Source organism: Cardiocondyla obscurior, linkage group LG13 (assembly GCF_019399895.1).
Source record: "Cardiocondyla obscurior isolate alpha-2009 linkage group LG13, Cobs3.1, whole genome shotgun sequence".
NCBI classification, from domain to species: Eukaryota; Metazoa; Arthropoda; class Insecta; order Hymenoptera; family Formicidae; genus Cardiocondyla; species Cardiocondyla obscurior.
The window spans coordinates 2,892,905-2,917,896 of NC_091876.1; the positions used below are offsets into that span (position 1 = coordinate 2,892,905).

The window sequence follows — 24,992 nt, forward strand, 5'->3', positions numbered from 1 at the left end:
ATATATAAATGTGATTTTATTAATTTTTATTAAACGTTGATATTTAAAAATATATAATGTAGTACAAAAATGCCTTATTTGCTAATATACATATTGTATATTGTGTGTATGATCATCTATATATATATTTATGTATATATATATACACATCCCAATTACTCATCATTATTCACGTTCACATAATTGTTACGAAAATATATTCTTCGACTTTGATAATATATCACTTATATTAAAGTCATATGTCTACTATCTACCAGACTATAAAGTATCTCTACAGGTTTAGATTTCTCGATGCGTAATTCTCTCATTTCCTCGCATATTTGTTTAAGATACTTCTTGTGTCGCGGGTGCCTATAAAATAATTAAATTAATTAGTACTGTCATTAAATAGCTCATTATTTTTATATACTAAATATATGTAATTTGCTGGGGATATTTACTTATCTATCACAATCTGAATGCTTTTTTGAAAGGCTTGTTCTTCTTCGTCAATTTCTAGAAAACTGATTATCGTTCTTATAACAGATATTTCCAGAAAAATTGCGAAGACTTCTACAGGAACTTTATGCGATATTCTTTGTAAATGGGATGACATTTGTGCTAATATGGTATTTTTGAAACTTCTTCTGCCACTCCCGGATAACTTATCTCGTTCAGAAAGAATAAAATTGATATTAACGTTAACAGGATTGCTGGGCGTTGTCGATATATCATTATTTGCACTCATTTTACTTTCAGACCTATTCAGAATTGGCAGTGTGATTTCCGACTGTCGTTGCAAGTATTCAACAATGTCCTGTATAGTATTCCATTTTTTCTCTTGAAATCTGTCTCTTTCCCACGTTTGCACTTTTAAAGTACCATTTCTTAATAATACTATATGACTTATCAAATTCTCTTGACAATATTCTAATATATCTTCCATGGTGCACAGATCTAATATCGTGACCTTCAGTCCTAATGACCAGATTTCTCGTAATACGTTAATCATATCCTTTTCTTTTCTCCCTTCGCTTTCTGGACTTCCCTCACAGCATATAGCGACGTCAATACCGTATTTACTTTCGCCATTCTCACAAGCCTCTGCCACAGCAGACACCAATTTATCCAACGATACGCTAATACCAACGCCACATTGCTTTATTTCTTTATTGGCCATTCCGGTACGTTCTAAAACTTTTCTGAACGATACGAGCATTTTATCATATCGCCCACCCGCAGCTATTATATCTTGACCACCTCGTCTCCGTCTATGTTTTAACTCGCAAGTTATTTGATATATCACACCACTGTATTGTTGTACATTATACGTTAATAAAGGTACGACAGTAATAGGCCACTGCAACATAATTACGAAAAAAAAAAAAATTATATATTCACAAGACATATTATAATTACGCATGCATTATAATATTACCTTAACACCTAAACCTTCTACATTAGATATAACAGTCTCTATATCTCTCAAGCCTTCTTTAGCTAAACCAGCAGCATCTCCTTTTCTTTTTGTTATTGTCCTCAAGACACTGGCAATTTTTGCAACGGAACTTTCCGTTTCAAGCAAATTGAAAAGCGTTTCCATAGCTTGATCAGTCAAACATAAACTTATTAAATGCGTTTGAACTTGGAACTTTGTTAACTTTCCATCGCGGGCGTCTTGTAGTATAGAATATATATCCTGATATTTGTCCTTTTCTACGCCGCAGTACATTAGTACAGCTTGCAAGAGTGATGTGTGATTTAACCGCACTGTAAAATTGTGCTCCCGGATCTGCGGTAGCTCGTTAAAAATCTCCCATATGATAAAGATCAATTCAGCTTCTGTCATTAAATTATTATCTACAGGACTGATAATGTCGAAAGCACATTCGTATAATTCCCTCGGATGAAATCCTCGAGCCTGTAACAATTTAAGATTTATTAACGTAAAGATAAAATAAATATAATTCTGTTACTTTTATTCGTAGATATATTATATTTTTAATTCAACCAATTAAAAATATGAATGCTTACTTAATATACCATTTTGATATTCAAACATACCTTTTTATCTCTAAAAACACGCTCGATAGCATATCTTCGAATGTGCGAAATATTATTCCATACAACGTATCGAGCGAAAGGAGTACGAAGATCGTGAGGTATAGAAACTATACTACCAGTACGGGTCATCAGTTTCACGCTAGATTCGGTAAAGTTAGAATGCTGAATTGATTTAGGCATCAACAGAGGGGTTGCGATATATATTCCACCGTGCTTTTGAAAAATTTCTATAATTTTTTGCTTTACGCTTTCTTGCAGAAACTGCATTTTTAAAGAAAAAACACTTGGTGTTCCCCTAGCAGGTAAATTCATATCGTAAGTAATATCTTCTGCTGGTGTAACATCTTGTGTGAAGCACGACGCTACTAAATATCTATATGCTTTACTTTGACTATTGGATAACGTATGGCGCATTACTTCTTGTAATTCCGGCTCTTCTAATGGTGGCGGTAAATACGCGGAAGAGAGTAATTCCTGAGCAGTAGGACGTTGACTCGGATCGTGATTCAATAGCCATCTAACACAGAAAAAAAAACGTAATATTATTATTTCATATACCTTAAAATAATATAACGCTTTATTAATTTTTTATTTTTTAATTTATTTACCGTATAATATGAATTTGTGATAGTACGTCCGTTTCTGATATATCGGAAGGAAAGACGATTTCTTTCGAGCGCAAGTTTAATAAAATTTTGACGCGCTCCATTCCGGTAGTTAGTGGTTTGTACGTCATTTCGAAAAAAATAATTCCCAGACTGTAGATATCTACTTTTTGATTGTAAATTGCTTTGGCAGTTTTTGCAGAAAGTTCAGGGGCTACATATAGAGCTGTACCAACTTGACCAGTAAGAGATCCTAATTCTTCTACGTCAAAGCTTCCACCTAGGCGTAAAAATCGTAAAATATAATTTACCATTAATATATAAAAATATATATAATTATGTATTCTTACCTTTCTCAAATTGTGATTCTTTATCGGCATCGATGGTTGGAACTAACGATGACAATATATTAGTCGTCGCTAATCCAAAGTCTCCTATCTTGACGTGATCGTTACTGTCGAGAAAAATATTCACAGGTTTTAAATCTCTATGTATCATACCCTGTTGGTGAATATGCGCTAAACCTTCTACGATTTCTCGAAACAGTCTCCAATAACGTTCTTCATCTTCGTGCAAACCATTATCTATGGCAGTTCTTAACGTACTTTTCTCACAGAATTCCATTTGTATATATAAAAATTGTATTTCTTTCACCATATTATCTTCACTAACAGTTTCAGTGTCTTTAACGTCACTGTCCGATGTCACCGCGGACTTTTGTGATATCTCATCTCTTTCAAATTCAATGCTATCAGAAGACTCGATACGCAATAACGTTCGCATTCTGTATATAAAAAAAAAAATTAGATTAGCTTTTTTAATAGCAATTGTTTTATGTAACAAATTAATAAATTTAATAATATTAAATATTACTATTTTACTAATAGAAAAAAAATTATCTTACGATAAAAAAGCGCAGTGTTCCTCGCTGTCAGAATCCGTTGAAGCATTGCTGTTTTCATCATCACTATCGGCCACATTCGCTCGAGATTCATATGATATATTCCACTCAACGTCGCGTAACGGTGGAGCAATTTTTTCTATCTCATCACTATCTAGATGCTAAAATTCACGTCATGCATTTTATACAGCATAAAGATCTCATTACAATTAGGAATTTTAATTAAATTTTTAATATACTCAAATTTAATTCAACTATAAAATAAAACACTGTTACAATTCTTCGTGTTGTGAGTAACATTATTATGAATATATTTACATTAACTATATCTGCTTTGTCCTGTGTGGTGGTTGTTTTATCTGAAGATGTGGTAATCGGCGTAAACTGACTATGTCTAGCTGAATCATCCAGAGTAGCACTCTCGATCCACGAATTGTAATAGCGTACCACATTTTCGTGATTCATTCTAGAAAGCAATTTCACTTCACGCGTAATTTTTTTGTTTAGTTGTTTTTTCTTTGGATTTAATTTTATGCGTTTGATAGCGTATATACCGCCGTCTAATTTATTTCTCACTTTCAAAACGTCGCCGAAGGCACCTTTCCCTAGCCATTTCAAGACTTCGAATTCGTTTTGTATTCGCGATTGTCGACCCAGCGACGGCAAATGTAATTGAATATCAATATCTGGTTCTTCCGGTTCTAAATTATTTTCTTTTTCATCGTGATCGGGTATCGACGGCGACAGACCTCGTTCTAATGGTATTTTAATGAAACCATGCTGTTGCAATTGTTCTGCAGACCAACGCATTCTCTCGTCATCGATAAGACATTTTGAAATAAAATCTCTCAAGTGAAGCTAAAAAATTATTTAACTTGAAATGCATGCGTTTGTCATTGGCGTTTTATATGTGCAAAGAAACGTACAATACTGTGTAAAAAAATTTACCTGTGGGATTGTAGTTAAATCGATTTCTTCGCCAGATATAATAGTTCCTTTCCATAATGACAGTAGTAATATTCCATATCTGTAGATGTCTGCTTTTTTTCCTCCTCGGCCTTGAATTGTCGGAAAATCATGATCAGTCCTTGCCAAGGAATTTGAGTGATACATGTCTGATAATCTCTTATCTAAAGAGTAGTCCGATAATCTCACAACACCCGCGTGATCTATATAAATGCTAGTGTCACGTAAATCTTTATGCACCACGTTATTCTCGTGAAGATATCGCAAAGCTTCAAGAACACCCGTTGCCAAATGTCTCAACATGTCGACATCGACTGGAATGTTTTCCATCAGGAAGAACGAACATGTAGTTCCAACCTGTTTTTACAATGAGCATTATAAATATAAAAATTATTTTTAAGCAGTATTATTTCAAAAAAGTACATGTACACATATTTACGTACCACAAACTCTTGAAGTACATAAATCACGACGCTATTATTATTTTTCAAATATTTCATATTCAAGTAATGTACAAGATTTGGATGATGCAGTTTATACAAGTGATTTAGCTCTTGCTCCAAGCTGGCGATCTGCTTCATAACGTGATGCATATCAACAGTTTCTTGAGTAGAGCAATTGCCGTTCACTATCGCACATTTTAACGTCCATTCCGTGATAGCTAATAATTCTCCGGTGATTGTATCTACGCCAGCGTATACTACAGAGCCTTTTGCACTGTGCCCTAAGCATTTTCCCCGATGTACTTGTCTTTCGCCTTTATTACTATCGAAATCAATCGATTTAATTCCTCTGTGTTCGCACAACGATCCTTCCGAACTTTCCGACGTGCTAACGCATCGACGTCGGAAACGACTCGTTCCGCGTTCATGTGGAGACGATGGTATAGATCGAAAGATAATATCGGAATCTGTTGTTAATCGAATAGTTTCTTTCCGATTACGCATTTCAGCTTTCAGAGCTTCTTGACGCTTTTGAATGGCATCTTGTAGAACCTGAAAAAATATTCATAATAAAAAAATTTAGTACGCGATTGAGATACAATAATGCAAATCTATCAAATCAAACCTGTCTTTCTTTGTCCTCTTTCATTTGCTTCTCTTGCATCTCATATTGTATTCTCTCCTGATTTCTTGATACCATCTCCTCGTAAAAACTACTGTAACCTGGTTTATTATGCTTGTGCAAATATTTTTGAACATGTTGACAAAATTCAAAAATCATAACTTCACCCTTAGCCTTTTGTGCCAGAATTTCAAGTTCAGACGATAAAATTGCAACCTGTTGATGAGATAAACCTCTGCTGTCTTGCAGTTGAATAGTCGGGATTCTAAAATATAATAAAAAAAATTATGTAATAAAAATAATAATATAAAATATATAATAAAAAAAATAATAATAAAAATAAATGTAAAAAAAAAGTTATAAATATAAAATACAAATGCCAACAAAGATACAATGTACAACTTACTCATCAGGATATTTATCACAGCATATAATGTGCAAATCTATCTGGGCATAAACCTCTGCTGGCCCAGACATGCCTTTCTGTGGTGTCAAGGTAATAACAATATCCAGAGGCTGCCATTTTTTCTTATTCTTATTCTTTCTTAAATCCTGTAATTCATCACCAAAAATCGCCTGTTGTAAACAACAAAGCGGAATGAGCACAGATTTGAAGACTGTAATATATTCGCATGTGCTCACGTAGCACTTTTTAACATACCTTCAAGACTTCCAGTTCACTTTGCTGCCGGACTTTACATGACTCGACCTGAGACATTTTGCTACACCCTTATTCGCCCATTGCATGTAGATTAGAGAGAGTCGAGGTGAAAAGAGCTGAAAGAAAAGAAGTGTCTCGGTTTACGATCTAGAGTCGTGTCGCCGAGATAAACACGATAAAAATGAATTGCGGCGTCACAGCAAAGTTAAGTCGAGCCTAAAAGCGTACGCGTGAGCTACACGCGTATTTTGGCGAATGGGAAGAAAAAAAAATAGGAAGGAGCGCAATGTCGAGTGACTAAACTGGAGAAGGTTTTTTACCTTAAGCTATGCGAGACTACATTGTGGCACGCTTCGCGATACTCGACTTTTGCTTCGAAAACATCAACTCTAACCACTCTAACCAACCCCGGAGTCCGGCTCCGGAACCTAACTCGTACTTTGTAATTTACCCAGAACCATGTTGCATCCAGAAGGCTGTCAATCGTTCGCGGCTAGCAACATGGCGTTGCGCAGATCCGCCATGATCCACCACGATCGCCATTACGTGGCGTTGAACACGAGATCAGTTAGATCGCGTTACGCGTGGAGTTTACTCTCTACAATTGCAACTTCTTCTCTTAGGATCAAGCGTGGACGATCGTGACGTCGGTGAAGTGGCGAGAACGCTTTATTTCCTCGATTAGTTAATCATAATACGATTGCAGATCCAACGGGACGTGATGGTTAGTTTTTCAGAGCCACGTTTGCTCGTATTTATATTATAACTTTTTTCTCGTAGCCGGAATTTGTGCTCCGAAGCGCGGGACATGTGACGAAGTAACCTTTACTCGACTGTTAGATTTCCATTCTATCTGTTACGACTTATTTCCTAATTTCGAATTTATGTTTAATTATCCCTTTATTAATTAATGTAATAAAGTGCATTTTTGCCAAGTGAAAATTTTCACCTCGCGTGTAAAGCAGTAGGAACGAAAGACCCTTGAATGTTACACTTGACGAACACGCAATTGTTTTAAAAGAAATTAATTTAATACAGAAAATTATTTGTTTCAGAAACCATTAATGTTGCACGGGCACGAGCGTGCCATAACTAAAATAAAGTACAACAGAGAAGGGGATCTGCTATTCTCCGCCAGTAAGGATAAGCAACCTAACGTTTGGTATTCATTGAATGGAGAACGTCTTGGCACTTTTAATGGACACAATGGCTCTGTATGGTGTATTGATGTTAATTGGGATACCACGCGATTACTATCTGGCAGTGGAGACAATACTCTGAGAGTCTGGGACTGTCAAACTGGTTCGTGTATACCGACGAGCAGATATGACGTTTTTTGCGGCGATAGCGGCTAGCGTACGTAACTCGATGCGGCGGAGGCAAAAAATGAGAAAACGGGGGGAAAATCAGTCATCGGCAATCCGGCCGGCGCGGTACATACATGCGGCACATGTGAAACTCGACGCACACGACGCTAAAGTCACGTTCGCTAGCCGCCGTCGGCGCGGCAAACGCCGTATCTCCCTTCCAGCGTACATAGTAATTGAATCAGTTAAAGCAGAAATAATACATACGATAAAATATTTAAAAATAAATATTTGTTAATTCTAATTTTATTGGAATTGTATATTACATGATTCTTTTTCTTATTTAACTGATTTAGTCGCGTAAATAAGTTTTGTCTGTGCTGTATAATTATATGATTTTCATTTAATATTCAGGCAAGGAAATAGGACAATTAACGACGAACAGTTCTGTGAGAGCGTGTGGCTTTAGTTATTCCGCGAACCTCGCGGTGTTTTCTACTGATAAAGCATTAGGCCATCAGTGCGAGATGTTTATCATGGATATCAGAGAGGTAGATTCTACATTATCCCAAGAGGATGCAATTGCGAGAATTTCGGTCAATGGCCCGAGAATTTCGGCGCTATTGTGGGGTGCTCTTGATGAGACTATTATCACGGGTCATGAAGACGGTGAAATTAAACTTTGGGATGTGAGGGTAATTATTCTTATTACTGTCATATTAATTGCATAAGTATAAATTATAAATGAACAAAGTGATAATATAAAGTTTGTCGTCTATAGACGGGAAAGAAGCTGTCCAGTGTTAAGGGTCACAAATCTCAGATAAATGATATGCAATGTAATAAGGATGGTACAATGTTTGTAACTGCATCTAAGGATCATACGGCAAAACTTTTCGATAGCGAATCTTTAATGTTACTGAAGACTTATAAGACGGAAAGACCCGTAAACTCGGCAACGATATCGCCTATTTTTGATCATGTAAAGATCATGCAGTAAAACTTTTATTTAATTTTTATTTTAAAAAAAACGTTAAATTTATTAAATAAAAAATATATTTTTACTAGGTGGTTCTCGGCGGTGGTCAAGACGCTATGGATGTTACCACAACATCTGCGCGGCAAGGAAAATTCGATTCACGATTCTTCCACATGGTGTTTGAGGAAGAATTTGCACGTTTGAAGGGCCATTTCGGTCCTATTAACTCTTTAGCTTTTCACCCTAATGGTCGTAGCTATTCTACAGGCGGAGAAGATGGATACATTCGTATAAATAATTTTGATCAGTCTTACTTTGACTTTCATTTCGAATATTAAATCTATCTGTCAAGAGATATATGTATATGATAATATATCAATTTGTCAAAATATGTTATGTATCATTATTTCTCCAAGTTAAAATAGTTCATGTTATAAAAAGTTTTATAATTTGCAGGTAAAATTAATTTACTGACACTTGTTAATTATTTACTCTTACTTCTTCCAGCGAAACAAACTATAGATTTATATGTATATTTAACTGGCGATAATATACGTTCTATATAATTTTTTTAAAAGAAAAATTTATTCTCGCGGCAACAAATGAGCAACGCCGATATTTCTCGATTATTTTATTTTTACTGTAAAAGCAGATTTGATAAGGTTACTCTCGGGTTATTAACAATTGAATAAAAAATATTTAATTAATTATAATGAAATAAAAACGACAATCGCTCATATGAGGTAGTTGAGGAATTACCTTTTCTATTATCATAGTTTTATTATCGCTGTCGATCAAGGATGGGTGGTGGCAAAATTAGCGGGAAATGCCTTGACGTCGGTTACCTCTTTGCTCATCATATATTCCTAAGACTTTTCGAGCGTTTTTGGAGCTTCCATGCTGAGAAACCTAGAAATCGACGGATTTATCAGGTATACTTTGAATTAATTGTTAATGCATTTTTCAATGACATTAGGAATTTAGTGTTTATTAAAACTGAATAAGAATCCTTTTTTTATAAAATAAATCTGTGTTTTAATTACGTTATCTTATTTTTTTTATTTCTAGTGAATAAATTTTAAAACGTAATGCATACTTATAAAGGTTCAAAGTGTTGCAAGGATTTTAATTCAATGTTGGTACACACTTTATTTTTATAATCATATAATATTGTACAAATTATTACAATAAACTATATATTTCTGTAATTATGCCTGTTTCTTAGTTTTACCAACATGGCTTGCCGTAAGTGTTTGGCAAGATAGCAGAATTAAATAATACAGCCATACAGTGCAAAAAAATGCACTATCTTCGTATTTCTCATCATTACGATTTTTCTCTAAAATTATATCCTACAATAACAGTACAAAAAAATTATCAGGACAAATTGAATTACTAAATTAAACCCGTTACTTCTTTTAACGACTATCTACATATTGATGTAATCCTATAATCGTTTCGGAGTGTATACAAGAAGAAAATGAAATGAATAATCTCTTCTTGTGTACTATACTATTGCTATATTATATATTATAACTTTACATATTTATATATATAATATCATAAATGTTTATATTATATATATACATATATAAATGTAAATGTATGCCGCGTTGTGTGCTAACAGAATCAATGTTCCGTTTTATATTCACGTTTATCGTTTATCAGAAAAAATGTATAGACGAGTTGTGTGCCATCCTATTTTATTGATATATTTCTTTATATTATATCCTATGTTAATGTACATTTTTTGTTGTTCTTATAAGAGCGCTAAAATAAAACGGGATATTTTCTGTTTATACTTTTTATTACAGTATACGCGACTAAAGGGTTTCAAAATCTATAGTAATATAGATACAATTTACAAGTTTCGATTTAAAAAAAAAAAGAAAACAAAGGGATTTCTCGTATTACATCATAAATTATTTCATACACACAATTCCATGAAATATAAATAAAGTATGACGTAATTTCACTAATTGTTAATTAAAAAAAAAAAAACGTATGATGGCGAAATGAAAGTATAGTATATGTCTGAATCATGATAGCTAATATACACTTGTTAGTACCTGTGTACTATAGATTCGCGAGACAGTTGTGGGCACTCTGGTCAATTAGTACAATTTATCGCATCGTATAATGTTCGGAAATTATTTCGCAAACATGATGTTTATCATTCTATCAAACGGGAGATTAAGGGCAATTTCATTGTCCCAAAGTCATATTTAGCATCATAATAACAAAATAGAATAAATTCGAATATATTTACCTTAGAAAAAGAATTTACATTATAGAGAATTCGCTATGCAAGAGAGTAATCCGTACTGCGCGTGACGTATTACGATGTACCATCACAACGAAATGTAGATACACTTGATATTTCGCGCGAGAGAGTCCATGTTACACATAGGCGTTTATAGGTCGGGAGTATGCAGCTCTAGGATTTAACCAAGGAATCAGACTGAAGGCCACCCTTTAATGTTTTTTACAGTCTATTTTATGTAGGTCCGATAACAACAATAAAAATTCTTAAATAAATATATATCGGTATAATCATTGATGGAATATTATTACGCAGTCAACTAGTTTCTTTGTTGTCAAGAGTTGTTTCATTTCTTTTACGTTTTCTTTTTTTTTTTCTTTTTTTCTTTTTCTTCCTTTAGGTGTTTGGAATTAATTCGCATCTTAAAGCATAGTATACACATGTACACGTTAACGGCACGTTAATCACTGTACGCTCGCAGTGATCCGTATGAAGTACCACAAAAAGTTATGCGAAATTCGATCAGACAAGACACAATTATCACTCAAGCTCATCATTGCTATTTTCCCCTGCCTTGAATCGCACCGGATCTGGTGGTGGGTTTTGCCGGTTGCGGAATAATCGTAATCTCGTCGTTAATCTTCAACGGTTTTAGAAGCGAGTCGTTCGATCTGGACGACGGAGACGCAGGTGCGTTCTTCTTGTCCATTACTCTCTTTGCTACGACACTATGCGCAGAGTACACGTGGTTCTCAAACTGCTTGTACATTCCGAATGTGGCAGTGCAAACTGTACACTTATATGATAGATGCGCTGGCTTTAATGTCATCCCGTGATCTCGGGCAACGTGATTTAATAATTTCCACTGATATACCTACAAATTAACGTGTACAACACAAATAATATTTGTTTTGAATTATGGTCTCTTTGGAAACGAGAATTCTTGCTATAAACTGACAAATGCTAAAAAAACGAACTTACCCTGCCACAGGCTGGACAACGACCTGCATCTTTTCCTTTATTTGCTGCCTCTTGCATGCTGGATGTGACAAGTCCATGAGATCCTAATAAGTGTCTTTCCAAACCCTATTCAGAAGAAAAAAATGTTATTATATTTCTAAGTGTATAAATTTGATTGTAATTAATAACAATCAAATTAAAAATTATATTTCGTTAAAATTGATATACAAAAAATGCGTTATATCAATTTATATGTATGTCTACTTCCTAATAAAAAAAAAAAAATTAATTAAAAAAAAATTTTATTGTAGTTATAAACTATTTAAAAAATTTACCTGATCTGTAAAGAATCGAAATTGGCATTTCTGGCAGTTTAATGGGGGTCTATTGTAAATCATCTTTGGATGTATTTTTACTTTGTGGATCCACTGCATATGATTTCGTAATTGTTCTAGATCCTAAAATAAGTACGATAGAATGTAAAATAATTTAATAAGTTTTTTGACGGCTTTTATAAATTTGCGCAATTTCCAAGCTATAATGAGAAATAATATATAAATAGTTATAAATTACGATCGTACACCTACCTTAATATATCCATCACAAATTTCACATATAACAAACGTATTTTTTCCTCCAGACTTGGAAGAACTTCCTGATCCTGGAATGGAGGTTTGCGACGTTGTACGTGGTAGTGGAGTGATAGATATACTCGGTTGGCTTAATAACTTCGCTGTAGGATTTTTGGGATTGGTTGATGTGTTCTGAAAAACATAAAACGCTTGTGTTAGGAAATACGAACTCGGCAAAATTATTAATGTTATTTTTATAAATCAAAAACAATAAATGTCTATTTTATTATTATCCACCTGAAAAGCCTCACATTAAAATTGTACATATTTATCGATTGCATTCTCTTCAAATTGCATATGTAACTGTATTTTTTATTTTAGCAAAAGTTTATCGAATGTATAAAACGTTATTTTTCAATTTTATCTTTCATCTGTAATTACGTAACTTATTATTTTTTTTTACCTTTAAATTAAACACATTTTTGTTATTTCTATTAGTAAAATTACACATACACATTAGTTGATAAAACTGTATGTACATAATGCAAATGTATAGTCATCTTATACACGTTACTATTACATACACGAGTAGAAAAGCGTTGCTATATTTATTTTATCATATTAATAAGAAACATACATGTACATGTCCTTTAAATATTACGTGTGCATATACAATAATTATTACGCAGAGCCGGCTTTTACGTTTGTAAAAGTACACACGGCAGAAATACGTTTTTCACACTTAATGTTAAAATTTTTAAGCAACTACGAATTTATTCGATAATCAAATTTCGAGAATGTTAAAAGCCTTTATATCCACGACTGCTTTCCAAAAACATGTCACTCTCATGCGATCTCATGAAATCTCAGTTACTCCTCTCTGGTTATTTTCCAATATCTATTTACCTGTGACGAGGATAACCTAGACAGAGAGTCGATTACGTTGGGTACAAGAGTAATTGGTGTGGGTTGACCGGAACTGCTGCCACTACTGCTACTCACTCCCGAGACAGCCGACATGACAGTCCCAGAGCCACCCACCACCTGCCACCACCCATACATCTTTTTTACTGGTTCTTGGAGCTTCGAATGTATTTTAAGTACGATAGTTTGCGCGAATGCACGCATACTCGCGAACATTGCCACGAAAAACCCGTACTGCGTACGTTTAGGAAACTTGGCACGCGTCTACTATTACTGTTCAGTAACGCATATAAATGCGCAATTGTTCCTCACACAATTTAAGTACAAGAAGAATCTATTCTGTATCTATCCTCGATATAACGTCCACAGTTTTGGTTACTATGTGCTTATAAACTGGATATATATCGAATAAATTGCTAATCCAACAATATTAAAGTTTCAACGTGCAGTAATAAATATTATAATTGTATCATTTTCGTAATTAACTAAATAACTTTCGTTAATAGAAATATTTGTATTAAAGAAAATTTGATTAGAATTTATTTAGTTTTTTTTTTTTAAGTAACCCACCTTACGCGATATTCATAAACGCACATTATTTTAGTGTGAATTTTGCGCTACTCTATCTATACTTTTTTGAATATATCTTACAGATATTAACTTAAGACAAAGTAATGATATGTGCACGTCTATCTAAACAGTTGAAAATAATAGTGTATAGGCAATATAAATAGATCGTAGTAACCAAGCAGTGTACTATTTGATGCAAATATTCAGAACACACACAGTCATTAAACTTTTATGTAGCATAGGAATTGTGGCTTCTCTTTTTACGAAGGGCATGACTTGTCACAATTTTCATCGCCCTTATGTGTTAGTAAAAACGTATTGAAATAATAATAATATATAATACCGTGGTAGTCTAAAAATTACACATAATATATATATCTTAATAAATATAATAGATATGAGCTCCTTTTGGCACGGATACATTAAATTAAAAGCTCGTTTATTGCACACGCTTATCTCAGATTTTACTTTAGTATGTACTCTTCATTCAATTTCCATAAAACACGAGTTTTTAATTTATAATCCGTTTTATTGGCCCAACAGATTTTATATTATTTTTTCTGACAAGCTTGATTATTGTTAGTATGCATATTTACAACATTTATACACGTACACGTCTATAACATAAAATAATGCTATTACCTGGAATATTTGGTTACTACCGAATTGGTATGACGTGGGTACCAATAAACCAGAGGATGTAGGACGATACATCATTTGTGGAGCATTGTCTAAAATACAGTTTACATTAATATATCGTGCAATACCATTAAATATGCGATGCGTCAAAATTTGAACCGATATGACTCACACTTTATTTTTGTTAAAATTACAATAAAAATTTACCTTGCCGCATTGTAGTAGAACCTGGTCGCAATGTTTTCAGATCGGAATATCTCGGCTGCATCGGCGGTCGTCCTCTTCCACGGCCGGTGATCGGCGCAGGAAGTAATTTTGGTAACAGCGGTTGTGGACCTTTAGCGGCCATTGCCATAGCTGCAAACGCACTCGGAGTAGTCGAGCTGACGGGTCGCGTGCGATTTAACCGCGGAATCTTCGCCGGCGGCTCCCAATCTACCGCGGGCTCTAAGTTCCTTTCTGGTCTAAATTTCTTTGTGCAGGCAAGAATGTGCCGTGTCAACTTGCCCTTCTGATTATCCTCGAACGGACAGTTCGGGCACTGATGGAAAGCAGGACCGCGCTCCAGTCTACCGCGAGTATTATGTTCTGCTTCCATGTGGTACAGAATATCGTGAGGACTACGAACCTCCATTGGACAGAAGTTGCACTTGTAAACATAATTGCGCATATGCGGAGTTTCTAGATGATGTTGCATGACTAATGTCGATTCCGTTTTAAAACTACAGAACTCGCATTTTTTCATTTCTAAGTGGAATGGTTCGTTATTTTCTTTACTAAACTCTAAATTCTTGATAAGGGAATTTATAGCTAATTGAGTCTCGGCCGATGTACTACCTTTGCCTTGTTTACGCTTTTGAGTCCGTAAGAGATCAGTTTGCACATACTCCTGAACGAGGTTCATTCCGATCTGCATAAAGAACTTTCCCAGTGGCAGATCGAAATATGTGGGCATTTTATTTCTGTCATCCTGTCTCAGATCATGCTTGTCACTTATACCACTGAATCCGTGCTCGATCAAATCTATCGAATTGTCACCTCTATCGTCGATCTCTCGTTTGGCCCTTCCCTCGACGTCGCTTTCTTCAGATTTGTCGTTATCCCTTTTAATAATATCTAAGCAATCATCTTTATATTCTTCGTCTTTATTTTCGTCGGCTAGTCTCTTGAGTTTCTCTTCTTTCTCCATCTCCTCGATGCTTCTCTCCAATTTAGTGACATATTCTTTCAGTGGTTTCAAGGGTGGCTTCTCGTATACGTAAGGTACTATAAAAGATGGTGCTTCAACCACGAACATATCGTCGGTTAATGTCGGTAAAATCGGCGCTATTGTTGGCGTAACTGTAGTCATACTGGTTTTCGGGCTCAGTTGTGCTGTTTTTGAAGTCATGGGTACTGGCGTGATGGTTGTCCTCATATTCGGATACATTGTCTGCGTTGTCATGCCGCCCATCGGAACAACCGAGAACGGACTGGAGTTGGAGACCGAGTGAGGTTTGCTATTACTTACGGGAACTCCACCGCGCCCCGAAAGAATGGAGTTTGTGTCTATTATAACTAATGTAGGTTCCTTCTTTCCACCCTTGATAGATTTACTACCAGCGGCGATTTCTACCAGTCGTTTAGTATCGTTAACAACAATAGTAGTTTTACTGTTTCGAACTGGTGACTTGAGTTTAGAATTCTCCTTATCTTTGCTATCAATACCGGCTAACGGATCCTCTGGCTTAATCTCTTCTATATCAGATCCATCGTCGTCTGGTTCCTCCTCCAACTCTTTTTCTATGTAACTTGTTCGTTTTATGTTGCGCGAGCTTCTTCTTGGCGTGATACTACTAAGATCTATCTGCTTTCGCGGTTTTCTCTGCTTGGCGTCTTTAATAGCATGTTCAAGTGACATATCATGATCGTTGCTCTTCATACCGTCGGTTATCTCCTCGATGTCGGGACTACCACAGCTTCCGTTTTCTTCGCAGAGTTTAACGTCCGACTTCTCCATGCTGTTGTCGGCCATTTCACTACTGTCACAGCTACAGTTGGATGACATATCATTGTTGTCCGGTTTATCGATGGTTTTCTTTGAAATAAACACATCGTCATTATCCAATTGAATTTCTGTAATGTTTTCGTCTAAACACTCTATGTCAGAGTTGTTACTTTGTTCGTCCACCTCCATAGCTTCACAGGACGTGTTTTTACACTCGGTTATATCAGTTTTAGACACTTCACTAGAATTGTTCGTCTCACTTACACCATCGGATGAGATGGATATTTTAAAGTCATTTTTCAAGCCGAACGTCTCATCCTCTTTATTAGTATTACCTACTGCTTCATTACTATCTTCATCTTTTGCCTCTTGCATCTCAATTGATTTTTCATGATCATCCTCATCATCTTCTTCACAGTCTTCCTCTTCTTCATCCTCTTCATCATCCTCTTCTTCTTCAGCAGTAATATCCTTCAATGGTGTTTTGCTTGTATTATCACTGGTATCCATATATTCTTCGTTGTCAGCACTATAGTTTCCATTGACACCATTCGGAATAATCATATCTGTAAACAGTTATGAAACATTTAATATGTACGTGACCATATTAATCATTTTGAAGCATTAATTTATAACAAGTACACACGTTTTATAAATCATGAAATCAAGTTTCTTGAATATAAAAATTATAATAAAATAATGTATTTTTAAAATCGATATTTTTATCGTATATAATTTAATTTAAATTTAATAAATAATATAATTAATATCAGATTTATTTTTAAATATAAACATAAATTCATAGAAAAATTAGTACAAAACAAATTATCATTTTTAATCGTGCTTTTTTTAGCAGACAATATTAAAAGGGTGTTGAGTAAATTGAGTCAACTTGATATCGACTATATCCGACATTGCGATAAGGAAATGCTCTGCAATCTATGAAACCAAAGGATCTATGATTTAAAGGATTCAGATAAAAATCCGGTCATTGAAAATTAATTCTGACCGAGTGTCCAGCGTGCGAAGATTCGAAGGGACGTGCTCACCTTTCAAGTGCTTGTCGGGACTGGCCCGAGAAGAGTCCTTAGCGGTGGGCTCCTCCAGCGTGCCTTCCATGAGTCCACCGTGGTCCGCCGCGCGGTCGATCTAAACAATTAAACGACACACCACTGAGCCAGGAAATCGGTAGGACCCGAGCAAGAGACGAGGCGCTACACCGAGACGACCGCACGTTCTCCACCTCGACCGGGGCGACTAGGGAGAGGGGGGGAGAGACGGGAATTTTTAGCGGGGCCGAATTTTTCAAAATGGCGCTGCGAATTCCGCACTTGCGTCCGCTCTCGCTCCCATAACCAATAAAGTTGCGTCGAAGTCCGAGGGGGTATCCGACGATTCCTTTCGCGCTCGCGCGCGCGCGCACGTCCAGCGCGGGTATGCTGCACCCGGAGCAACCCGAGGAAATCGACGAACGCGGTCGCGGCGACGACGGCGATGGCGTCGTCGGGTCCACGTTCAGCCGCGCTCTCTCACTCTCTCTTCTTTTTTTCAGTTCTTCTCCCGATGCGCGAGCGAGTACGCGATCCACCGTGCTTGCACGCGCGCACACGCGACGGCCGACGAACAGATACACAGACGGACAGACGGACAGACGAACGGACGGACGGATGGCCAGACGGACGGACGGACGGACGAACAAATGGACGGACGGACGGACGAACGAACGATCGGAGTTTTGAGAATCCTGGCCCCCCCCCGAGAGAAGGAGATAGGCTCACGCGAGAACAGTTAGCGTCGTCTTCCAGTTAGCGCAGTCAGTCACCTGCGTTCGCTAACCACCGATAGCGTCTGCGAGCGTCAGTCAGTCACTCTATCAGCCAGCCAGCTAGCCAGCCAGTTAGTCCTCGATCCCGACCCTCCGTGCGCCGCATCTCTCTCCTTCTCCCTCCCCTCCTCTCTCTCTCGCTCTCCTCTCTCAACCTTCACAACCTTACCAACCTCTTCTACACTTACACCCAGAAAAAGACCCCGCACGAACGCGGCGTGTACGTGTGCGCAGCGGCTGCGCGCGCGCAAAGCTTCCCGACGAGGCGTTTACACGTTAGACACGACGGCCACGACGACGACGACGACGGCGGCGAACCAGGAGAACGCCGACGGGTATCGCGTTATCGCCCGCGGGGTACGTCGTCGTCCACGAGCGTGACGTTCACATCACGAAACCTCTCGCGACATACCCCGGCGCCGCGAAGGGACGAAGGGCCCCGAAAGGGGGGAAAAAAAAAGATAGGAACTCGCGCGACTCCCGCCGGAGAAATACGGGGACACGGGACGGGGAAGAAAAGGTGGCGGCCGACCGGGACGGCGTCGACGTAGAGGTTATAGCGCGCTTAACCGCCGCGAGGTTAGACCGGGAAGAGAGACGAAGAGAGAAAAGGGTGAATCACGTCGTCTGATCGGTTTGACAGATGATCGACGGTTCGCCTGAGATTAGCGCGGCAGCTTCCGCTCGTCGACCGGAGGAGGGGACAGGCACTCGTGGAATCACTCGCGCGCTTACCGACGTGAAACGCGCACGTTTTCGTGGGCCGGACGTTGAGATTTCCAGCGCCGGCTGAAGACGCTGCTCCTGAACATCAAGTCTTTCTTCCCCCCTCTCTCTTTTTTTTTTTTTCCTCTTCTGTTCCCTTTTCCCTTTTCTCCGTGTTTCCGTGCGCGGCGCCGTGACTGCCCGGGTGTCGCGGAGTGCAGAAGGTGTACGGCGACGCGTGAGTCGAGAGAGAGAGCTCCGCGGGCTCTCCGGGGGCGAGCGGGCGAGACGGGAGAGGCGAGACGAGGTGAGGGCGAGGTGGAGCGATTGGAGGCGAGGCGACTCCCAAGCGATGTTTACCGTATTCCAGAGGCGCCCTTCGAGGACCCGGCGGGACCGCCGTCCCCGTTTATTCTTGGCGCCGACTACGCGGACCCGCGCCAAACCCGAGACGATCCGCGACCGTTGTTGCGACGCACGCACACAATCTTGAACGCGCGATGCGCCCGCAACTTGACTCGACTCGAGAGCGAGACGCGCCGTCGAGAACGCGACGACGCGCGCTCGAGAGCGCAGGAGCGCAGGAGCGCGAACGGACGGACGGACGGACGGTAGGACGGGCGGGCAGGAGCGAGAGGGACGAAGGGAGACACGCATGCACACACCGGTCGCAACGTAAAAGCTCGTCCACGGCGGCCGACACGCTCCGGGCAACCGCGGCTCCCATTCATGCCGCGCGTAATCCTCGCGGCTTCTTTTTTTTTTTTTTTATTTCTCGCATCTCTCTATTTTTTTTCCCCTGTCCATCGCTTTAAATCATGCGTCAAGGTACGCTTTGTTCCCTCCGAGTGCACGGGGGGCGCAGAAGGTGCAGATGACGCGACCTATAGCGGACCGAAGACCCGCCGCTTCCCCCTCGGCCCCCGTCCAAAAAAGAGTTGAGGTTAATCTTTCGGGGCTATCGGCCCGAATTCGAGGCTGCGTGCAACGCGATTTATCTGGTTCCCAGCTCCCGCGCCTAACGGATCCCGCTTCAAGCCGGCGACGCCGATTCTCGCCGGACAGCCGCGGAGTAATACGCACCTAGATACGAAGAGAGGCGAAGATGACAAGCGACGGCGGCGGCCACGGCGAGGGCGACGACGAGGGTTGCCTACACGAGCGTCGGACGACGCGACATCGTCGCGATCCCCGTCGGTGGCGGTGAACGTCGTCGGTGGCGGCCACGTGCGGGCTGGCTTGTCGGCACTCGCGGATATCCCAATTATTGCGCACGAACGTCCGTGAGGGGCTTACGGGGCTGCACACGCGGTTTATTCACAAAACCTGTAAATAGGGAACACACATTTATCGCATTGACGATTAGCGCACTAGAGGGCGGGCGCGGCGGGCGGACGGCAAGCGTTAAAAAGTTCCGACCCAGGGCCGTAGAGAAATACGTAGTTTCCTCGCCGTCACTCCGCTCCGTTAAGTTTTATTCAGATGAAAGCTGCTGTTAAATACGCATACACACGCGCGCGCACACACACGTGCCCCCTGTCCACAGAAAAATCGACCGATCGCGAGAACCCGGCAATATGGCATCCCTCATGCCGGGATTTGATTAGTCGCTCATGCGGCCTACGCGAATCCGTCTGGATAAACCTTCAGAGCGTGCAGCTGCGCGCGGGGGGGAGTTCATTTTTTTTTTTTTTTTTTCCATGAGAAATATCATCGGTGAGGAGATGGAGGAGAGAGGCGGCTCCTAGGAGAGATCGTTGTCGAACGAAACCGTTGCGCGACTTTCTGTATCGTTTTGCCCGTAAATTTGTACAGTCTTACGTTCGAAGCGGAAACATCGTCCGAATGCACGCGAATTACGATTTTACGAAATTCTTCCCGTCGACATTGCCTACACGATTCTTCCTCCTCCGGCCGAATTGGCGTCGACTTTTCCTCCATGAAACTATACCGTCGACGGTGTACAATTAGTGGTCGAAAGTAACGGCACTTTCATAAAGTAGTTGTGCAAAATAACAAAATCATTTCGATTTTAACAACTCTATTAAGATAGGCTTGAGATGATTAATGATTTAAGAAGATTAAAAACTATATGCACGCACCTCCCTTAACTCACCGGTCGAAAGCGATACATATATTTCTTTAACTAATAAAAAAAAGAAAAAAAAAGATTATACGACATACAAATTAAATAAATAAAATTGTATTCAATAAAATAGCTGAGTTAATCGCTGATTGCGCCAATCGGAGCTTAAGCAAAGTCACTCGAGGATATGTAGATTGTGCGAAAGAACCTGACCTGTTTCAGAAGAAAAATCGACCTCAAGTCGGCCAAAGAATAATGCCGTCAAGCTCTAGCATTACAGTGCAACGTGCGCGTGTATTTCCGTAGAAAGAGAGAGAGAGAGAAAGAGAGATATGCGTTTTATCTTAATTACTTCTAAAAGGCAAAAATAAATGTGTTAAAATATAACGCACAAAAGCGGAGACATTTTCGGGTCATCTTATCGCGGCAAGACAATATCCAACGGGGAAGAGATTAGCTCTGTAACGGTACAATGCCATGATGCCGAGAGAAGGAACGTGCGGCACTATGCACATCCTGGCGTCCTTAAATTTCTCGCTCGTTTACCAGGTAAACCGTCTCGCCGAGATCAATTTTCCGACGCGATTGCGAATAAATTAAAATTTAATTAATTATTAAATATGCGTTTCGTGCGACACGTCCGTGAGTTCCTGCACGCGGGGACAAGCACGCCCTTTGGCTCCTCGAAGTAGCTGCCCTACGTATTTTCTTAGCCGGCTTAACAGCTCGCGGCGAACAGCGCATTTTTGCGTGCGACCGCGGGGTAAGGGAAAGAGGGAGGAAGCCGAGCATTACTTCGAAATCAATTTTTCGGGCCCTCGTCTTCCTCTGCACGACGTTTTTAACTGTTGAAATCGTTACTGTGCGCTCCGACGGTACAACACAGCGTTGCCAAGTTTACACGCAAAATCAATGCCGTAATAAAAGTAATAATAAAGCCGTTGAATAAGAGGGAATCCTGTGCGAAGTGCATTTTCCACATGACAGAAAAAGAATCTCGGAATGGCCAGTTCCGTTGCCGAAAATGTCTCGTCCAAGAACGCAAACCTTCCCCGATCTCCCGGCTCTTACTTTAATGTAAACTAAATAATCTTTGTCCCCGTATTTCTCGCCAAAGAGATGAGGAAAGGATATCAAGAGTTAATTGTCCACGTTCACGTACGAGATTATCTGCGCTTCTACAAATAATATATGTATAACTCGGAGCAACGACTTGAAAAAAAAAAAAAACTATTAAAATATGTAGCAAATAATATTGTTTTTTAAATCTGTAATGGATTTAATCTTCTATACTATACGGGAGCTTTTCTAGGTCGCAGCCCGTGCAAAGAAAGGAATAGAAGGAATCAGTGCAAGAACAAGACGCAATCCCGTGACTAAAGATCTCGCTTTTACGTATTCCTCATTTTTGAGAAAGCGTAGCCATTTAACCCTTAAAAGTCGCCGCGAATAAAATTCTATCCCGTGCAAATGTCGCTTCGACGCTATTAATTAATTATCTCACGGGACGAGATCAATCCCGCGAGTTAAAATGAAAAGAAGGGAAAAGAAAAGGGCTCGTAAACAAACTACGATTTCCGAAATCATTCTCAGAAACGAGCGTCCGTATCCGGGGTGTGAATTTCCGAGTTATCGACTCACCTAATTCCCGCGTCTGAAATCTCTTTTTCTTAATCGCAATGAATCGAGGCCGCTGCCGTTTCTAGTGCTGACCTTTTGCATTTATAATCGCTTTGCGCTTGTATTAAAAAGGGAAATAAAAATAAAAAATTATTTCTCCTTCTACGTCGCGATTGTGACAGTCTGCTACAACGCAACGCTTCCTTGTCACAGAAACGATACCTGCACCCGTGCAATTGATCGCACAATCGTGGCGAAGTTCGTCGCTTTGATCTGTTTTTTTTTTTTTTTACGAGTCCCACTTTTATCCTTTTTTACTTTTTATTATTATTTTTTTTTTAAGCGACAAGAACTATAAAATAAACTGCGGCGCGTTCGTGTGCGATCCTTCGGGGCAAAAACGGCAAACGTGACGGAGGAACGGCGTTTCTCACGATTTCACCATATCTGTTTAACACGCGTAATTCAATCGCCGTTATACTTTTACCGTGGTTCGCAAGTTTAAGATTAGCAGAGCTACGACCATGTACGCCTAGCCTGAAAATTACTTGTCAAATTAATAATTTCGTAACAAAATCACGACGACGATGAAAAGAAAAATTTCCCGATTTCGAAGCTCCAGCTTTGGGGCCGAATAATTTTTCTCGAAACTATCAAGACCCCGGTTGTCGATATGAGTTATCTCGTAAATGAACACCGCGTCTCGAAAACCTTATCTTAATTTTCGTAAAGTGGACGGGGAGATGAAACAAATTCTTCCTGCCGCGAGCGCTCGGCTAACAGCAACGTCAACGAAATTTCGGTCATTAATTTCAATTACAACGCTATGCTGCATATTGTAGTTAAACGTTTCCAATCAAAGAAAGGACGTTCTAGCTACGAAAAGTGAAGTCTTTTCGAGTATCGCCGGAGAGTCTCTTCGACTTTGCTCTCTAAAGCGATGTTTTCTAACGTGAAAGAGAAGATGCAAACGGTGTCAACGTTCCGATTCTAAGATGCTGTTGTAAATGATCTATCCTGCCATACTGCGTCACACTTTTCTCTTTTGCATAAAAAAAAAAAAATATCTCGAACGATTAAAATTGCTGACTTAAAAATCCTGTTTTTTTTTTAACCCGATTTGTTGATCCGTTTCTACGATAAAATTTGGATTAAAATAGAGAGCGATTACTGATAAACTATCAACCAAAGAGATTTGTAGACGAAACTGCCGTTTTCCTGTAACCGCGTGAGATTATCCTGCCCGACGTGGCGTTAGAATTATAGCGCGGCGCGAAGAAAAAGTTATGCTCGACCGACACGTGAATAAAATTGACATTTTTCCGTCCTACGATTCACGCCTTACCCCGACCACCATTTTGGGTTCTCGGGCATTGTTTACCGATGCAAGCATGCCCATCATTACGCTGCAGCTACGAGAAGGAGGTTGGTGCACAATACGTGGGTTCGTTCGCACGGGAGCGAGCGCGAAAGGGGAAGGGGGAGATCAGCAAGGAAGAGTGGCGGCGCACGCGGAGGCGCGCGGACGCGGCACGATCCCGAGCATGTCGTTCTCCACGAGCGTGTCGCAAGCGTGCCGCTGGCGCGTGCCGCGATGGGGAAAAGCGCACGGGATATGCAGCCGGGATTCGGACAAAATGACCGATGCGATCACGCGGGATTCACAAGCCATGCTCTCTCCTCTCTCTCTTTCTCTCTTTTATGCCTTGCACACGCTCTCTTTCTCTCTCTCTCTCACACACACACATAACTCACACACATATACGCCCAACACGGTCGCGAGAGGTCTGGTGTCGGGGCTCCCGCCATTTCTACGCGACGACAGCCTGCAGGAGGCGACCTGCCCGCCGAACAGATGCCGAGCCGCGGCTTGTCATCCCCCCGGAACGGGACGGTCGCCGCCGAGCAGCACCCGCAGTCCGATCTCGCGCCGAATTGCCGCGCTTATTTAAATTCCCACTGACCGTACGTCCGGCGGCGCCGACGACACCTGCGGTGGCACACGCGGCTCCCAACGTCGCCCACGATGCGTTGGCGCGGCCCGGATACGTGAGCCGACAAGACGTCCGCGTTCACTCGATGTTTATTTCAGCCGCGCGACACGACGTCACCGATCCTCTCCTCTCACCACCGTCGGCGAAACTGGCAAGATGGTCTCGGCTACGTCACGTGACCCTGCGACTTCTATGACGTACCGCGGATGTTAAAGGGCCGTGCACCCGGCCACTCGCGTTTGTTACACGGCCGTCATGTGATCGCGTGCACGTGCACGTCCAATAAGAGAGGCGCTGCCCTGAAAATAAGGGCGAGTTGT

The 24,992-nt window shown here is 40.0% G+C and overlaps 3 protein-coding genes across 9 annotated transcripts; 1 reads left to right on the forward strand and 2 right to left on the reverse strand.

The window, feature by feature from the left end:
- Positions 1-9: 9 nt before the first annotated feature.
- Gcn2 (eukaryotic translation initiation factor 2 alpha kinase Gcn2) lies at positions 10-6,692 on the reverse strand. Of its 2 annotated transcripts, none has more exons than XM_070665318.1 (14): positions 6,562-6,692; positions 6,242-6,357; positions 5,987-6,156; positions 5,584-5,845; positions 4,959-5,510; positions 4,498-4,872; positions 3,868-4,407; positions 3,553-3,710; positions 2,999-3,432; positions 2,652-2,928; positions 2,044-2,560; positions 1,418-1,900; positions 441-1,339; positions 10-351 (listed from the first exon to the last, which is right to left on the reverse strand). In XM_070665318.1, the coding sequence occupies exons 2-14, from the start codon at positions 6,296-6,298 to the stop codon at positions 225-227; spliced, it is 4,851 nt and encodes a 1,616-aa protein (XP_070521419.1). In that variant the 5' UTR covers positions 6,299-6,357; positions 6,562-6,692; the 3' UTR covers positions 10-224. The 2 variants fall into 2 exon arrangements, with proteins under 2 accessions (XP_070521419.1, XP_070521420.1); XM_070665319.1 differs by having other exon boundaries at positions 6,242-6,388; positions 6,562-6,663.
- A 123-nt stretch (positions 6,693-6,815) lies between these two features.
- On the forward strand, positions 6,816-8,918 carry Eif3i (eukaryotic translation initiation factor 3 subunit I). Its single transcript, XM_070665338.1, has 5 exons — positions 6,816-6,965; positions 7,297-7,543; positions 7,963-8,243; positions 8,330-8,530; positions 8,617-8,918. Exons 1-5 carry the CDS (start codon positions 6,963-6,965, stop codon positions 8,863-8,865), a joined length of 981 nt encoding a protein of 326 aa, XP_070521439.1. The 5' UTR covers positions 6,816-6,962; the 3' UTR covers positions 8,866-8,918.
- A 2,071-nt stretch (positions 8,919-10,989) lies between these two features.
- Mep-1 (MEP-1) lies at positions 10,990-24,778 on the reverse strand. 6 transcript variants are annotated; one of them, XM_070665323.1, is made up of 10 exons: positions 24,643-24,778; positions 20,056-20,298; positions 17,492-17,591; positions 14,663-17,008; positions 14,459-14,547; positions 13,229-13,366; positions 12,338-12,514; positions 12,086-12,208; positions 11,772-11,876; positions 10,990-11,664 (listed from the first exon to the last, which is right to left on the reverse strand). In XM_070665323.1, exons 3-10 carry the CDS (start codon positions 17,559-17,561, stop codon positions 11,350-11,352), a joined length of 3,363 nt encoding a protein of 1,120 aa, XP_070521424.1. In that variant the 5' UTR covers positions 17,562-17,591; positions 20,056-20,298; positions 24,643-24,778; the 3' UTR covers positions 10,990-11,349. The 6 variants fall into 6 exon arrangements, with proteins under 6 accessions (XP_070521424.1, XP_070521421.1, XP_070521426.1 ...); XM_070665320.1 differs by lacking the exons at positions 20,056-20,298; positions 24,643-24,778 and adding an exon at positions 19,333-19,467; XM_070665325.1 differs by lacking the exons at positions 20,056-20,298; positions 24,643-24,778 and adding an exon at positions 19,003-19,092.
- Between the last annotated feature and the right edge of the window lie 214 nt (positions 24,779-24,992).